Consider the following 19,464-nt stretch of genomic DNA (forward strand, 5'->3'; position numbering starts at 1 on the left):
TTCTTCTCGAAGTTGTGCTGCAACTGAGGGAATTGTCTCTTTCATAGACATGATTTTAAATAAATCAGTGTATGCCACAATATCAGCTGAAATCGGAGCAAGAAATTTCCTTTTTTCAGCATAAATAATCTTGATGGTCTTTGAGAAAGTGTCAATGATTTTACTTTCTAAGTGGCGATCTGAAAATGAAGTGCTGCTTATGGAGTCTGATATTCCTTTTTAACGTGATGAAAAAACAGACATTCGTTTTTCTTCACAACGTATTCTTCCAACATTTCACATAATAATTCGTAAGCTCTATTCGAAGCCTTTCGTTTTTTAACGAAATCGCTTTCGGCTTTTTTGTTAACTTCTCGCAAGTAAAGATCCTTACAGCATTTATGATATGGAATTGTAGAAGTATCCGCGAAAGAACTGACTTTTTCCAACATTTCAATGTCGCTGTGCTCTGTAGCTGCACTTTTTAACAATTCAATTGTCCGTATTTTATTAACCGCCAATGGCACAGTGCGGCCAAGACGGCGTTTCCATGATTTGTTGCAAATAAAACACTCCCTTAATAGCAAATCTTCATTCGTGATCTGCTCATCCGCATCTGACGGATCATCAAAATCATCCGAGTACGGTTCAGGGTTGGTTGATGGACCCGCTCTTAAAATTATTGTGAGACTTTTAAAATGAAAAGAAATAAAGATTTTAAATATTTGGCGTTATGTTGAAAATATGGATAAATCGTGTATATTTGACAATAAAAGTCGTACTAAATTTAATTTTCTACAAAAATGTCTCTTATAGTTTGTCCATTAATATCAATAAGATCACCAAAATTACTAAATATTTTTTTATGATGAACAAAACATTTAAATCATTAATTAAGAATATCAATCTTGAAATTACGATAAAAATATTGATAGTTTCAAAAAACAATAAAAGGCATTGTTCAGATTTCTGAACAGTTCTTAACGTCTACAATTGTAAATGAGATATTTTTGTAAATCTGTGTAGAAACAGATATCATATTTCAAATATTTATATGCATTATCGCTAAAATATAAAAACATAGTCCTAAATATAAATATGTATGTACAAATACCCATTGCAATGCTACATGGTATGGGGTTGTTTTCAAGTGCATATGCACATTTGTATTCAATTGCCTAAATGCATATCTTAGGTCAATATGTTATCGTAAGTAAATACATATCTTTGTTTGTTAATTGTTGAGTGCATAAGTTAACACAACACTTCTTACTCAAGTATCGACTTACAACTTCCGGCACGTGTGACCGAAATGCACCATAAAGTGCATGATCAGCGTCAGCACTACCTGTTGTGCAGCATAAGATTCGTGGAAGAGAATCACGCCACCTATAATTATTAAAGTTAGAATTAAGCATAAATATTGTAATTCGGTTAAGCTAACTTCAGTTTGTAAAACTCAATAAAGATACGCGGTAGCGCTGCCCGAATGCAGCTCCGTGAAAAATTATATTTTTTTGGTTTTCAATTAACCAAAAGATTAACTGGCGCCCGAGCGAATTGCAAGCAAGCGTAAAGCTGTTTGTACTAAAAGAAAAGTCGTGTAAAAGTGTAAAAACTTAGCGAAAAAGTTAGGCGTAAAGCTACTTTGCTAAAAACAAAAAGCGTCGATCGGTCGGTTCCTTAGTAGCTTAGGCAAAAAGGAGACATTACGTGTCGGCCTAAGATCGCGGATATAAAAAAAAAAATTTTATAACAAAAAATACTGTAATAAAGTGTTGGACAATAAAGAAGAAAAATCTATATAAACAATATCCCTAAACGATCAAGGATAAAATAAGAAGTGAATGTGCAAAAAAAAATGTGAGAAATATCTGTCCTTAAACGAACAAAGCAATAATACAAACCTAATGATGTGTGAAAACTAAAAAATATCGGAAGACCGCTTAAGAAACTAAATCTGCAAAGAGTTAGGAAAAAAAACTTAGAATTACAAATTATAGAGTATGGTGACTTGCAACTCGCTAAGCGTAAAATACACGCAAGTTCAGGGATACAAATTATTTCATCTTTAATAAAAAATAATAATAAAAAAAATTTTTATTAGCAAACTACAAAAACAATACAAAACACAAATTAATAAAATACAATAAAAATATAAATAAAAATAAAAAGCGACCAATTAATCACGGCTGAAAAAGGCAGTAAGCGGTGTGCGTGAATTAAATATTGATGAAAATATACGTTTGTGCGTGCAACGAAATACGCCAAAGTGTAAATTAAATTTATTGCAACAAAATTTCGTGGAAGCAAAAATCAACGCATATTGCAGGCAAGGGAAAAAATCAAGGCAGATATTTAACAAGCGAATTGCAGTTCAGCAAGTGGAGATATCCGGGACAGCAGCTAATAGGAATAATATCGGTGGTAGCAGCGACAACAGAATCTTCAACAATCCTGTAAGTGGAAGCAGCCAAGAGTTTGATAACTTTTTAAAAAAAAAAACGCATAAAATTTGCAAAATCTCATCGGTTCTTTATTTGAAACGTTAGATTGGTTCATGACATTTACTTTTTGAAGATAATTTCATTTAAATGTTGACCGCGGCTGCGTCTTAGGTGGTCCATTCGGAAGTCCAATTTTGGGCAACTTTTTCGAGCATTTCGGCCGGAATAGCCCGAATTTCTTCGGAAATGTTGTCTTCCAAAGCTGGAATAGTTGCTGGCTTATTTCTGTAGACTTTAGACTTGACGTAGCCCCACAAAAATAGTCTAAAGGCGTTAAATCGCATGATCTTGGTGGCCAACTTACGGGTCCATTTCTTGAGATGAATTGTTCTCCGAAGTTTTCCCTCAAAATGGCCATAGAATCGCGAGCTGTGTGGCATGTAGCGCCATCTTGTTGAAACCACATGTCAACCAAGTTCAGTTCTTCCATTTTTGGCAACAAAAAGTTTGTTAGCATCGAACGATAGCGATCGCCATTCACCGTAACGTTGCGTCCAACAGCATCTTTGAAAAAATACGGTCCAATGATTCCACCAGCGTACAAACCACACCAAACAGTGCATTTTTCGGGATGCATGGGCAGTTGGCCACCAAGATCATGCGATTTAACGCCTTTAGACTATTTTTGTGGGGCTACGTCAAGTCTAAAGTCTACAGAAATAAGCCAGCAACTATTCCAGCTTTGGAAGACAACATTTCCGAAGAAATTCGGGCTATTCCGGCCGAAATGCTCGAAAAAGTTGCCCAAAATTGGACTTTCCGAATGGACCACCAAAGACGCAGCCGCGGTCAACATTTAAATGAAATTATCTTCAAAAAGTAAATGTCATGAACCAATCTAACGTTTCAAATAAAGAACCGATGAGATTTTGCAAATTTTATGCGTTTTTTTTTTTTTTAAAAAGTTATCAAGCTCTTAAAAAATCACCCGATATTAAGAATATTAATGTATTATTATACTAAGAATATTCAAAATATACAAATGGCGAACCCCAATAATTTAATCCGCCCTCCAATCCTTCCCCCCAATTCGTCACCTAATACCCCTCAGACATCCCAAAATACACAATTGAGTATGGACGACCTGTCCAGGCTCATAGCTAGTATAGCTTCAGATATAGTGGAGACACAGTGATTAAAAGTGGAAATCTGGAATAAAATAAGGAAAATTTTTGTTAGGAAGTCATAAAAAGAAAACCCAATTAGTTTAATTCAGGGGGAAGGTTTGTAAAGGAAATTTAAAGATACCAAGAAGAGTTCCCTTTTTGTACACATAATAACGGGCTTGTACAGACAATAATAAATAACAAAATGACGGACGCTTTACCAATTGACTTGGACTATAACGAAGTAGACAGAGTAGTTAGAAATCTAGAAAGATTTGTAGAAGTCAATAGGACTAACAATAAAGAAAGGGATTTAAATGAAGATAAGCTTAAAATTAAATGCATGGAGGAAGTTTTTCGATATAGGAAAAAGATAAGAAGGCCACACTTGAGGATTACTATAATCAGGAGACAATTGTGTCTGAGATTCTATAGAGATGATACAAGTATCAAAAAAGAAAAAAATATATTTTAAAGAAAATGAAACAAAATCAAGTAAGTCTTAATCCCCAGACACAGAGATCATTAGAAGATGGTATAATCCGACCATCGAGGTCTCCATATGGCTCTCCGGCATGGATGGTCCTGAAAAAGGCGGACTCTGCTGAAATAAGCCATAGGTAGGCATAGACTATCGAAAAGCTCAATAAAGCTACACACCTTGCGGATAGATGTCCTATTCCCGAAATTAATGATTATCATGACTATCATAATTAGGACAGAAAAAATATTTTCTGTAATCGACTTTATTCCTGGTTTCACCAGATTCCACTAAAAAATCTGATATAGAAAAACTGCTTTCTCTATCAACAATGGGAAGTACGAATTTACTCGACTACCATTTGGCCTAAAAAAATTCGCCATCCATTTTTCAAAGCGCATTAGAAGATATATTAAGACAACATATAGGGAAATGTTGCTACGTGTATATCGACGATATAATTATTTTTAGCAAAACAGAGGAGGAACACTTCAAACATATATATAAAGTGTTTGAAACATTAGAAAACGCTAATATGAAAGTACAGTTAGGAAAATGTAAATTTTCAAAAAAGAAGTAGAATTCTTAGGATATGTAATCACACCGGTTTGGCATAAGAACCATCCCAAAAAAAGTTGAAGCCATTTCAAACTTTCCACCACCACAAAATTTAAAACAACTTCGCAGATTCCTCGGCATGTCAGGGTACTACCGGCGTTTTATTAGAGATTACGCTAAACTTGCAAAACCCCTAACATCTCTTTTAAGAGGGGAAGACGGTCGTACGTCAAAGAATAAATCTACTCGAATAAGGAAGCGACAGAAGCTTTCATGAAAATAAAAAATTCCCTCACCTCAGAGGATATCATCCTCACGTATCCGGATTACAGCAAAGAATTTGAGCTGACCACGGATGCGTCCAACTTCGCCATAGGCGCAGTATTGTCTCAGTCAGATAGACCAATAGCATTTTTATCTAGGACATTAAGCAAAGCGGAAGAACGCTATGCCGCAAACGAAAAAGAAATTAGCGACGCACTTACATAATTGAATAAAAGCGAAAGAACAGATGCACAAAATATTAATAATCTATTATACTTTAGCAACCTTATTTCCGGACAAATAAGCAACGTTATATGGTCCATAAACAAGCAGCAAATTATTGTCAGTAATTACATAAACGAACTTAAAGAAACAGCGCAGAATAGGATTAAGACTTTGGAAGACGACATTCAATTCATTAAACACACCTACCAGGTTAACAACGATATATCACTTTTACATAATCACGTAGATGACATCGGACAAATTATTTTTATACTCTCGCAACAATGTTGCTAAGGAGAGTATTATAGTTTTGTTCACATAACGGTTGTTTGTAAGTCCTAAAACTAAAAGAGTCAGATATAGGGTTATATATACCAAAGTGATCAGGGTGACGAGTAGAGTCGAAATCCGGATGTCTGTCTGTCCGTCCGTCCGTCTGTCCGTCCGTCCGTGCAAGCTGTAACTTGAGTAAAAATTGAGATATCATGATGAAACTTGGTACACGTATTCCTTGGCTCCATAAGAAGGTTAAGTTCGAAGATGGGCAAAATCGGCCAACTTCCACGCCCACAAAATGGCGGAAACCGAAAACCTATAAAGTGTCATAACTAAGCCATAAATAAAGATATTAAAGTGAAATTTGGCACAAGGGATCGCATTAGGGAGGGGCATATTTGGACGTAATTTTTTTTGGAAAAGTGGGCGTGGCCCCGCCCCCTACTAAGTTTTTTGTACGTATCTCGGTAACTACTATAGCTTTGCCAACCAAACTCTACAGAGTCGTTTTCTTCAGGCATTTCCATATACAGTTAAAAAATGGCCGCCCATACAAAGGTTATGTTGAAAATCACTAAAAGTGCGTTAACGGACTAACAAAAACGTCAGAAACACTAAATTTTACGGAAGAAATTGCAGAAGGAAGCTGCACCCAGGCTTTTTTTAAAATTGAAAGTGGGCGTGGCCTCGCCCACTTATGGACCAAAAACCATATCTCAGGAACTACTCCACCGATTTCAATGAAATTCGGTATATAATATTTTCTTAACACCCTGATGACATGTACGAAATATAGGTGAAATCGGTTCACAACCACGCCTTCTTCCAATATAACGCTATTTTGAATTCCATCTGATGCCTTCTCTGTATAATATATAGTACATTAGGAACCAATGATGATAGCGGAATAAAACTTTACAAAAATACGGTATTTGAAAAATATGTAAATGACGGATAATGAAATCTCGATTATCACTTTATCATGCGAGAGTGTAAAATGTTCGGTGACACCCGAACTTAGCCCTTCCTTACTTGTTTCAACTAAATTAGGTATCTTGCCAACGGACATTCTAACCCCTACTGAACTGAATCATATTAGCAATTTTGAAAGTTACAGCCACATTAGAACAGCCGTACTATTTCAGGAAAATACAATCATCCTATCCCTCCTCATACCTCAATATTCCCAGAATACATTATCCAAAATAAAGTTTGAACCCATCCCAAACATTAATAATAAATCAGTGATACTAAGCCATTTAGAAATCCTTGTAGGCGAGGACAATAAAATGTACCAATTAGAAATTAAGGATAATTTAGAAAACAATATTATAAGAATTGAAGACACATGTATAGGCAATATATTAATGTTTAAAGAAGCGAGCTGTAAGCTTGAAAATTTTAATAAACCTGATGTAATAGAAGTGCTACCAGGCACCCTTGTATTTAAGAATTTTAATTCAAATATAACCCAAAATTGTAATAAACAAAAGATAAGCCAAAAAGGCACACTTTAATTAAGGTTCGAAAATTGTGAGATAAAGATTTCTAATAGAACATATTTCAATGTAAACTTGAGGATATTTGAAACATTTGTATTACCAAATGTAATAACCAAAATAAATGACACAAACGAAATTAATAAAGAAATAAAGATGGAAGCATTGTACATAAAACAGCTTCAGCATGAAAATAATTTTAAATTACTAAAGAATGGAAACAGTGTATCCTCAATAATTAGCTTAAGTTCTGATATTTCAATTGTTTTAATTATAGTAGTCACTACTGCAATTTTATTTTTTATTATCAAAGAAAAACGAAAAATGTACATTTCGCCTAGCCCAGAAGCAGAATTTATTGCAAACGTGCAGAAAGGCCCGTTCCTGCAAATTACAACATCGCAGCCCAACAATAACACCGATTGGGGACAACCGATTTAAGAGGGGAAGAGTTAACACAACACTTCTTACTCAAGTATCGACTTACAACTTCCGGCACGTGTGACCGAAATGCACCATAAAGTGCATGGTCAGCGTCAGCACTACCTGTTGTGCAGCATAAGATTCGTGGAAGAGAATCACGCCACCTATAATTATTAAAGTTAGAATTAAGCATAAATATTGTAATTCGGTTAAGCTAACTTCAGTTGTAAAACTCAATAAAGATATCGTAGCGCTGCCCGAATGCAGCTCCGTGAAAAATTATATATTTTGGGTTTTCAATTAACCAAAAGATTAACTCATATAAATGTATGTATGTATCTCTATGCGTTTGTTTATATATTTACTTTGTACTGCCTCAACACTGGCGAAGATAAGCCTGCTAAACTATTAAAGGATAAGAAAAACGTATGTATGCCGTTATGAACATTTATGCTTAAGATATATGTACATACTTCCGTATGTACAGTAGATTAGTATTAAGATATGTGTATGCACTCTGCATGTGGTGCATACATGAATTAGGATAAGGAATTTTATAAATAAAGGTGCTCTGGGCAACCGGAGCTGGGTACATTTTTAAATCCGAACCAAACGCGTCTTATTTTATTCATTGGTGACCCCGTAGTTTTTAAAAACACGCGAGTGAAAGTGAAATATTCTGTAAAAAAAAAAATATAATAATATATAAAAAAAAAGTTTTCAAAATCCTACAGTGAAAGTGAAAGTGTGTTTGTGAAAAAGTGTTGAAAAAAAAAATTAATATATATTTATTATATGTATATATTATAATAATATTAAAAAAAAAATTACCAAATTTACAGCAACACATTCCACATCCATATTTGAACAAGGTAAGAGCATCTTTCATTGTTTTTTTATAATTCATATACAATTGTTTATTTTATTTTTGGGAAAATGGAGAACCAAATAAAATTAGCAGAAGAACTGCAAAAACTTCATTTTAAGTCCATGAGTATGGATATAAATGAAGATTTAATAAATTTTGGAAAAACTCTGGATAGTTTGGACAAAAATGGGCAGATTTTCAACGAAACCATTTAGAATTGTCCAAAGATCCCAAAAATTAAAAAAAGATAATTATTTTAAAAATGACGTAGAAGGTTCGGTAGGCACGCTTTATTTGACAGCGCACGCCAAGTTAAGCGAATTGATCGCTATTATTAAAGAAAATAGTGCTCCCAGGAAAATGGAATGCCTTCCAAATCCTGGTTTAGTTCGCAGGCTTCAATTCTTATTAACAGAATTAGAAAAGAATATTGAAGACTGCGAATTAAACGAAATAGTCTCTCTAGACAGTATAGAGAGACTTATAGAAAAAACTCGTGATACTGTGCTTGAATTTATTAGCCAGCACGAAAATGATGAGTTAACGAGTAAATTCTATGATTTAAGAAATAGATTTTACAAACTTAAATTAAAATCCATTAGCAAAAAAATGCTACTAATTTTACGCTGCCTCAAGTAGACATTCCCATCTTTTCAGGAGATTACGCTCAGTGGCAAACTTTTAAAGAATTGTTTGAGCAACTCGTAGTCTCTCAAAATGTTTCAGACACATATAAAATGTGTATTTTAAAAACAAAATTAAGAGGATCGGCTGCAAGTTGTATTGCAAATTTGCCTTCAACCTCGACAAATTTTTCAGTTGCCTGGAACCTTCTTAATGAAAAATTTACGAATAGAAGGTTACTCGCAAACACTTATTTCAAACAAATTTTAGATGCACCAGTAGTGACTGAGACTGCTTTTAGTGTACGAAAATTTCAAGAAAAAATTTCTGAAAGTACACAAGCATTGGAAAGTCTCAGTTTGTCTGCAGATAATTTGTTGCAAGCTTTATTAAATTATACGCTTGTGCAAAAATTAGACAACAATTTAAGACTTAGGTATGAAAATTCCCTTAAAAACCCTAAGGAAATACCTAGCTTAAATTCACTACAATCGTTTCTGAACCATGAAGGAATGCACTAGAAGCAGCACAAGTCTCAAAAACATCACCAAAATTTCAAAATGCAGAATTTAAATGCATAATGGGATGTAATAATTCACACAATATATTTTATTGTTATAAATTTAAAGCTCTGTCTACTCAAGACAAATGGGATGCAGTAATTAAAAACAAATTATGCACCAAATGTCTTAAAACAGGGCACAATATAAAAGATTGTAAAGGCGATAGTTGCCTCACATGTCAAGGAAACCATCATTTATGGCTCCACAAAGACAAATCCGTTAAAGCAAAAACGACAGTGATTAAAAATACTAAAAATGAGAAATTAAAAAATGATTCTAAAAATGTCCTGCTAACCACAGCAATTGTTGGTATAAAAGGTCATGATGGAAGAGTAATAAAGGCACGTGCTTTATTAGATAGTGGGTCTCAAGTTCACCTTATAACCAAAGAACTAAAAAATAAATTAAAACTTCCTTCCAGAACAGAATCTATGACCATTGAAGGAGTTGGTCAAAACAGAACAAATGCAAATGAAAGAGTTAATCTTCATTTAAAATCATTAACAGATCATTTTGAAGCAAATTTACACACCGTTGTTGTACAAAAGATTGTGTCCAATGTGTCCTCGGAACACATAAAAGTTAAAACAATCACAGAAAATATAAAGCTGGCCGACCCTTCATTTAATGTTCCGGGTAAGATTGACTTACTTTTAGGTGCGGACATATTTTTTGATTTAATAAAAGAAGAAAAAATAACTGTTGAAAATATGAATTACAAACTCCAGAACAGTGTGTTTGGGTGGTTGATATACGGATCAACCAACATAAGCCCCAAATTAGCTCATTGTGGTGTTGTAACACATATGATAAAAAATTAAATTATCAACGAAAAAAGTTTGGGAAATTAAGATCCCTTGAAAGATATTTTAATAAAACTAAAAAAGAAACAAAGTACGAGAAATGCTTTCGTAATAATTTAAAATTTAATGCAGATAGTAAATTTACTGTAGCTTCTCAATTTGAAAAGAAAAATATAAACTTAGGAGATTCTTCTTCACAAACAAAAGGAAGATTAATCTCTCAAGATAGAAAATTTAAAAATAATAAACCACGAAAAAGAAATAAATGCAAAGTTTCTTTTGAAAATATTGAAAGTGGTACATTTGTATTTTTTAAAGAACAAAATATTCCACCATTGCAGTGGAAGAAAGGATGAATTGAAAACGTCATTTTATGCCAAGATTGCAAATGTGGACGTAAGGATAAGCCATGGCACATCGTAAAGAGCGATGCACATTGTTTACCCTTTTCCTACTGAAGAAAAAATATTCAAATAATTAATAAAAAGAGATGCGGTCGACTCGAGCTAAAAGAGAAGAAAAAGAATAACCTTATATTTATTTTGTTAAATTTACTTATAGTTTTACTATGTTGTAAATGTTTAGATATAATATATTTAAAAAATATATTTCTGGAGTATTTTTTGAAAAGAGTGCCGGTTGGGTTGACTTGGACAGCGTGGGATAGAATTGTCCACATCGATCTAGTTCAATATTTGGTTGAAAGGCAGCAAATACCAAATTCACTGAAATATTTAAAATACTCAACAAGTGAACTCAATGATTCAGCAGCTGCACAACAAATACTTATTGAACAGCCTCACGACATCATCGCGTTCACGGGGAGGAGGATAAAAGGAAGACTAGGTCAGTGTTACCCTTCAAAAGATGATGAATGAAGAATACTTATGAAGTATTGAACTGACCTTACTGTTCTCAGATGGTCAGCTTGTGAACTTGATTTTCGATAATGGTGGTAAATTGACCAACTCAGTGCATGAAAAGTGCCCACAATACCCGAAGGGCGTCAAGGATTTGAACGAAGAATCTACAACCCATGTACACAATTTATATAAATTGGTGAAGGAGAGACGTCTCGGTGCGCCAGCCATCAACGTCAACGACTCGGTGGCAAGAGTACATTCTATAATCTTTTGGTTATCGCGAGTAGTTAATTGATGGTATAAAACGGCCCACCGATGTGATGATTGCTGGCAAAGTGTGCTGTGTTGCTGGTTATATGATATTGGCAAAAGTTGTGTATAACCTCTGCGTTGTTTCATTTTTGAATGCAACGCCAAAGAGAAAATTATTATCAAACTCCAAGTCTATCGTTATACACTATCCAATGGTAATTATTTTGTTTTACTATTATTTTGTTTACCGAAGGACGTCTGGTAAATTTGGGCTTCGCGCACGGTCATCCCAGCTTGAGATGTTCAACTCGTTCAGAAATCAAGTGGTGGCACAAATCGAATTGTGGATCAAGGCTGACAAATACAACATAGATTTGCATATGTTGCCGAAAATACTCGACGAAGAGATCACCAGTTTACACTTGGAGAAATTGGGCATACGACCTGAAAAGTCCCGTGATTAAGTTCGAAACACTTGGACTTAGAATGGCATAATATGGTGCATTACGGCATGAATACTGACAACCTAATTATATTAATTGTTGGTGCAGTCATCGTTACACTAGTCCTACAACGCAACTGTAATTCAGCAAGGCACTAAGGCACTCATTTCCGCTAGGAAGATATATCTTACGAAATTAATTATTAATATTAAAAATTTAAATTGTATACAATAAAAATTGGAAATATATTAGAAAAATTATTACGAGTTCGATCCGCAAATCTTGTAAAGAAAAATGTAATTAATATGCCCAAGATTTATAAATACTTGAATTATTTTGAAGTGTAAACACTTCAACGTGGGCAGTATGTTCAGATTTCTGAACAGTTCTTAACGGCTACAAATGTAAATGAGATATTTTTGTAAATCTGTGTAGAAACAGATATCATATTTCAAATATTTATATGCATTATCGCTAAAATATAAAAACATAGTCCTAAATATAAATATGTATGTACAAATACCCATTGCAATGCTACATGGTATGGGGTTGTTTTCAAGTGCATATGCACATTTGTATTCAATTGCCTAAATGCATATCTTAGGTCAATATGTTATCGTAAGTATATATCAGGTGATTTTTTAAGAGCTTGATAACTTTTTTAAAAAAAAAAACGCATAAAATTTGCAAAATCTCATCGGTTCTTTATTTGAAACGTTAGATTAGTTCATGACATTTACTTTTTGAAGATAATTTCATTTAAATGTTGACTCATGTGGTTTCAACAAGATGGCGCTACATGCCACACAGCTCGCGATTCTATGGCCATTTTGAGGGAAAACTTCGGAGAACAATTCATCTCAAGAAATGGACCCGTAAGTTGGCCACCAAGATCATGCGATTTAACGCCTTTAGACTATTTTTTGTGGGGCTACGTCAAGTCTAAAGTCTACAGAAATAAGCCAGCAACTATTCCAGCTTTGGAAGACAACATTTCCGAAGAAATTCGGGCTATTTCGGCCGAAATGCTCGAAAAAGTTGCCCAAAATTGGACTTTCCGAATGGACCACCTAAGACGCAGCCGCGGTCAACATTTAAATGAAATTATCTTCAAAAAGTAAATGTCATGAACCAATCTAACGTTTCAAATAAAGAACCGATGAGATTTTGCAAATTTTATGCGTTTTTTTTTTTTTAAAGTTATCAAGCTCTTAAAAAATCACCCGATACATATCTTTGTTTGTTAATTGTTGAGTGCATACGTATTGCATATAAATGTATGTATGTATCTCTATGCGTTTGTTTATGTATTTACTTTGTACTGCCTCAACACTGGCGAAGATAAGCCTGCTAAACTATTAAAGGATAAGAAAAACGTATGTATGCCGTTATGAACATTTATGCTTAAGATATATGTACATACTTCCGTATGTACAGTAGATTAGTATTAAGATATGTGTATGCACTCTGCATGTGGTGCAAATTAAAAACTCCGTTTAGTTTTTGGGCAGCTACGGGCAACTGCCCGTGAGCAACTGCCTGTGGTCAACTGACTGTGGTCAACTGCCTGTGGTCAACTGCCTCGTTTTCTTTATTACATTTTCTTAAATACAATATTTTGCTTAAGCCTAGATACAAATATTAATCTTACATTCTAGGAAGTATATCTACAATCCACTTGAGATAGGACATATGTAGGACATATGTTACATATGTAGGACATATCTTACAATCTATGAGTTACATTTTTGGACCACCTAAGGCGGACAGTATTAGCAAAGTACACATAATGTTACTTACGGATACTTAATACGGACCATATGGGTCGTAAGTGTCATGTTACATATTTATGACAGATAAAGAATATGTTCATGTAATGTGAACTGGTGGTATTAACTCCCCCACCTCTAAATTGAAGCGTCCCGATTCAAATGGATATATAGTAGTACGTGAGGCTATAGACTATTTTATCAATTTGAACAGTACTATTTTGAAATCTTAATTTATTTTACAATTTATTTAAATTTGACTCTTAAATATACTTTCGATACATTTTATATTATTTTTGACTTCTAATTATTTTTTGATGGAAGTATTTTTATATATGACATATTTTATTGTATTATTGCCTGAATACATTTCAGCAATTTTTTCTTTTACATTTAGGGTTTTCTCAAGTCGCATAAAGTTATAAGTTATAACGATTCGAAAACATAACATTGAGAATTGTAAATGTGTAAACTCATTTTTGTATGAAATCTAACAACATTTTTTTTTTTTAAGCAAGTGTAAAAATCTAAAATCTATCTAAAATTTATAATTTTAGGATTTTACGATGCTTTACGATGGCTTGTGAGTACCCCAATTATTGAAATTATTTATTTAAAATATTAGTACCTCCTTTTTTGGAGTATATTCTTTTATTTTATTGTCGGTATTATCTTCGACTGGCGTCTTAGGATTTTCTAGTCCCAAGTATTTTAAATTTAGTATTTTTATATTCTATTTGGCTTTTCGCCATTCTTTTTTGTTTTATTATACCGGTAAAATCTTCGGCTGGCGTTGTTGAACTTTTCCACAATTTTAAAGTATTTTTTTATTTTTAGTGTTGCCGGTACTTTCTTCGGCTGGTGCCTTAAGACTTTTTTGTTCAAAGTAATATAAATTTTGAATTTTTATATTTTGATTTACATATATATATTTATATTTATTTTATATATTTTTCCATTATTTTTTTGTTTTATTTTGCCGGTATGAACTTCGGCTGGCGTTGTAGAACATTTTCGTTCTACAATATTTTGTATAATTCTTCTTTTTACTCTGCTGGTATGAATCTTCAGCTGGCGTTTTAGGACCTTTCTGTCCCAAAATATTTTTTTTTTGTTAATAAAATATTGCCGGAAAAATCTTCGGCAGGCACTTCAGGAGTCTCTGCTCCCAAAGAATTATATTTTTTTCCTTTAAATTTATTTTTCGGTTTTGTTTGTTTTTTTATATATATATTTGTGAGTTTCATGAATCAAATTAATACTCACAATAAATAATTTTTATACTTAATTTAATTAATAAATACATATGTATAAGCCTTACTTACAACTAATTTTATGTTGCTGCTTCTACTGCTGCTGTTGTTACTGTTGATATTGCTGCTGTTGCTGCTGTTACTACTGTTGCGGCTATTGTTGACTTTGCTGTTGCTGTTGCTTTTTAAGTCGAATTTTGGCGGTTGTTTGTGCAATGGTCGTCGTTGGCGGCCGTGTGCGAAGTTTAAATGAAATCAGTTTTTTGGTGAAATTTCTGATTTACAGAATTTTTTTATTTATTTGTTTTTATGTGGATAGTTTATAGATCCACGCACTTTCTTCTATTTGATTGAAATTTTCAAAAATTTTCACTTTCAGTTTTTGGTTTTTCAATTCACATTTTAAAATCACTTTATTTGTGAAACTGTTGTAGTTTTTTGTTTCTCAATTTTACTTATTTTTTCAATTGTTGTAACGCGTACGTTAGCTTGTTTTTCGCTCGTAATCCGTATAGATGAGGCGCATTCGATTGGCAGTAGGCACAAACACACACTCGAAATTTTTTCAATAATTTTCTAAGTGGCTGAGATTTTTTTGATTATGTGTCTCTTTTTGGACTTAGCGTTTTTTGAACTTTTTTTTTACTTTTCTCCTCAATTGAGGATACTTGATTGTTTTTCAAACGGTAACACGGGGATTTTTTGTCCCCTTAAATGGTTACCGCCGAAATTTATTGTTACATTTTGGTCCGCCAGAGATTATTTCATCTCCTGGCAGGATCGCCAATTAAAAACTCCGTTTAGTTTTTGGGCAGCTACGGGCAACTGCCCGTGAGCAACTGCCTGTGGTCAACTGACTGTGGTCAACTGCCTGTGGTCAACTGCCTCGTTTTCTTTATTACATTTTCTTAAATACAATATTTTGCTTAAGCCTAGATACAAATATTAATCTTACATTCTAGGAAGTATATCTACAATCCACTTGAGATAGGACATATGTAGGACATATGTTACATATGTAGGACATATCTTACAATCTATGAGTTACATTTTTGGACCACCTAAGGCGGACAGTATTAGCAAAGTACACATAATGTTACTTACGGATACTTAATACGGACCATATGGGTCGTAAGTGTCATGTTACATATTTATGACAGATAAAGAATATGTTCATGTAATGTGAACTGGTGGTATTTCTATTTTCCACGTATTATGCATTGAAAACATCTTAACAATTCAGTTATCAATTTTTTACACTTTTAGATTTTTTTTATTATAAGAATTGAAAGGAGCATATAGTAAAATAATAAAGTTAATATAAATATAAGAATAAATAAATATATAAATATAGTATAATTTATATATATATATATATAAGAACATTTTTGTTATTATAAGAATTGAAAGGAATAACTTTTTTTTCAACATCACAATGTAATACGATATAATAAATAATCTATTACATTAACACTTACTTGTCTATTGTATCAACAGCCCCTATTAAGAAAGTGCTAGGAGTAGATATCTCGAGACTCTCTCTAGAAAGTTCTGGTACATTAACACGTGCCTGCTCACTTTCTGTACCAATTTGAATTTGTCTTCCAAAATCAGATGGTATTTTAAGTGCTGTAAAAAGCTTATAACACTGGGTATGATAGCCATTGTTCAATGAGGTTTCTTCTGACAGTTCGACAGTAGCATAAGCGTTGCTCGATTTCCTGACAACCGGCTTCGCTTTGCGATACTCCAAAACAGTTACACACTTATTTAGAGTTTGTGGAGTAAACTTTTTGAATTTTTCATAAATTTTTTCGCCACAGAAAACACATTTGTCACTAACGTCACTCATTTTTACAATGAATGTTAGAAAGATTGATATAAAAACAAAAAAAATAGCGGCACTTACCCGTTGCTTTGGCGACGACTTTGTTAGCAAAAAAAAAAACGAATTAACAGGTTCCCTGTCCAATGTATCACATGTGATACATAATTATTTTCTTGTACCATGTGTACAGCGACCATGTATCATATATGATACATATGACACATATATATGTTATATATATACAAATAAATTAAAAGCATCTACTAACAACAACCACGCTATGGTGATCAGTACACTTGACCTTTTGTCGACGATTTTACCTGTATCGCCCCACGGAAACTGTCAGATTATATGATTTTCGAATTCTGACAGAATTACCTTTAAAATGAAAAAAAATCTATCGCGCTCGAGTATTTCAAGGTGACTTTTTTTTGCAAATTTGTCACCCTGCTATTTCTCTAAGTCACCCTCAAACTGTCAAAATATTGAAATATGCACTCGTCTTCATGTATTTAATTTACCATCTCTTAATCCTAAGCGCTCGAGTTTCCCGAAGGATCGATTTTTTTCTCTAATCTGACGAACTCCCCCCAACGCACGCCTCCATATTAAGGGCTCATATTTGGTAGGGGTACATAAAAAGGTGCAATGTTTCTCCCCATAAAGTTTTCTGACACGCTTAAGTAACTGCAAAAATCCCCTCTTGGGCTCCCCTACTATAATAATATTGATGTTATAAAAAACTTTTTTTTTATCACTGTCAAAAAAACGATTTCTTTTCATATTCCTTAATACAGCTGTGTAGCAATTTCTCATATTTTTTTGGTATAAAATTGGTTCAATTAATTTCACGGTAAATTTAAATAACTGACACTGAATCTAATAAGAATTATATCCAATCAACTATGATTAGGAACCCAAATTTGAATGAAAAGACCTTTACGGTAAAATCAGTTGCCGGCACGATTGAAATTACTCACCACACCTTTTTAGAAATTTTTGTACCACCAGTGGGAAAAATAAAATTCATCATATTGCCAACTCTAAGGTCATTCCAAGGCATACTAGTAGGCAATGACGCACTCAAAGTGATCAATTGAAAGCAATAATCCATACCGATTAAAATCTCATGACAATTTGCCAAAATATAAATAGGGTAGTAGGGGGAGCATTCGCCAGTGGGGCACATATGCCACCACCAATTATCTTTAAAATTAAATAAGCTATTGATAATCGAAAAACGATATTTTGTGAATTTATCCATGATCTTCCACCTCTCACTCTTTGGTAGTTTCATTATACATGTGCTCGAAGACGGTCGAGGTTTTATGTTTTACGGACTACCGCGAAAATATTTGGTTGTAAGTATTTTTTGTAATAACTTTTTCAGTTTTTGTGATTTAAAAAAGATATTTCACAGATGTGTGCTTTGACATTAGTGACAAAATCTTGCCACTGCTTGTTTTAGTTAATTTATTAAAAGTGCCAAAACTGTTTAAATTAGTTCAAGAGGTTCCTCCTTGGGCTCATTCGCCAGACTGTTGGTGGGGTGGTTTCGCCGGCGATTCTGCCCCATGGGTATAATTCGCCACTGCCAAATGTACCCCATGGGGTGAATTCACTACTGGCCAATGACCTCCAAGCCATAGATTCGCCACTAGCGTAATTAGGGATTTGCTTTTAATGTCTAATCTTGAAGTGCTTCTAGTACCATGAACTCAGGACAAATTTCTAAAATATTTATTTACACCTGTAGGTACAAAGATCTTTTAGCGATGGTTCGAAACTACAAAAGAAAAACTAACCGTTGTAACTTAGATGAGACGAAGATGAAACTTGTAATAAAAGATGTCATCTCAAAAAAATATAACACAAGTCAAGCTGCTGACTTTTATGATTTAAAACGAATTACTTTGCGAGATCGTATAAAAAAAATGAAGAAAAGTAAATTGGAGGCATTAGAGGACTCCGGCCAGTCATCTGAAGGTGAATATATGTATTCATCGAAATATACCTCAAATAAAGTTTTCACAAAACATCAAGAAAAAGAGATAGGCGAGTATTTTAAAGCATGATCTAACCTACAGCACGGCTTCACCTATACAATGGCACGGAAGTTTGTATTTGAATATGCCACAATAAATGATATTGCCATGCCTTTATGGATAATGAAAAAGCTGGAATTGACTGGATTCAAGGATTTATGAAACGAAATCAAGACTTGAGTTTGCGACAACCGGAAAATACTGCATTTAAGAAAACCGCAGTTATGGAGTTTTTTGATAATAAGCAGCAATTGCTGAAAAATAATTCATTTTCTCCGTGTGATATTTATAATTTAGACGAAACGGGTATTACTATTTTGTTGCAATCACCCAAGATAATTTAATAGCATTCTAACCGAAATGCCTACATTACATATAATAATATGTACCTATTTTGTATTTCATAGGTTATTTCTACAAAAGGAAGACGAACAGTTTCTCAAGTGGCGTCTGCAGAAAGAGGATCGCTTGTGACAATGGTAGGCATTGTAAATGCTTCTGGTAACGCTCAACCCCCTATCTATGTGTTCCCTCGTATAAAGTATAAAGAACATTTCGTGAATGGGGGTCCCAACGGTTGTCTGGGGATAACAGATAAGAGCGGATGGACGACAGCTCAAGGCTTTATAGAAGTCCTAAAGCACATCAAAAATAACCCTCGGTGTTCCAAGAAGAAACCAATAATCCTTTTCCTAGACAATCACGTCTCCCACTGCAGTCTAACAGCAATCATATTTTGCAGAGAAAATGGTATTCATATGATTACTTTTCCGTCACATACGTCAGACAAGCTCCAACCATTGGACGTATCTGTATTTGGTCAGTTTAAAAAGTA

The 19,464-nt window shown here is 33.7% G+C and overlaps 2 protein-coding genes across 3 annotated transcripts in view; both read right to left on the reverse strand.

The window, feature by feature from the left end:
- The window catches only part of LOC126765699 (uncharacterized), a 460,036-nt gene that overhangs the window by 217,957 nt on the left and 222,615 nt on the right, over window positions 1-19,464 (reverse strand). The window lies entirely within an intron of this gene.
- On the reverse strand, window positions 2-16,608 carry LOC126765839 (uncharacterized). Its single transcript, XM_050483524.1, has 2 exons — window positions 16,235-16,608; window positions 2-669 (listed from the first exon to the last, which is right to left on the reverse strand). The coding sequence occupies exons 1-2, from the start codon at window positions 16,606-16,608 to the stop codon at window positions 198-200; spliced, it is 846 nt and encodes a 281-aa protein (XP_050339481.1). The 3' UTR covers window positions 2-197.

The sequence above is a fragment of the Bactrocera neohumeralis genome, unplaced genomic scaffold (assembly GCF_024586455.1).
Source record: "Bactrocera neohumeralis isolate Rockhampton unplaced genomic scaffold, APGP_CSIRO_Bneo_wtdbg2-racon-allhic-juicebox.fasta_v2 cluster11, whole genome shotgun sequence".
NCBI lineage: Eukaryota > Metazoa > Arthropoda > Insecta > Diptera > Tephritidae > Bactrocera > Bactrocera neohumeralis.

Excerpts from the sequence above, each read along its gene's own strand:
- LOC126765839 (XM_050483524.1), bottom strand. The coding sequence starts at position 16,608 with ATGAGTGACGTTAGTGACAAATGTGTTTTCTGTGGCGAAAAAATTTAT. Across the intron at positions 670-16,234 it reads GCTGTTGATACAATAGACAA|TCTCACAATAATTTTAAGAG; the intron begins GTAAGTGTTAAT and ends TCATTTTAAAAG.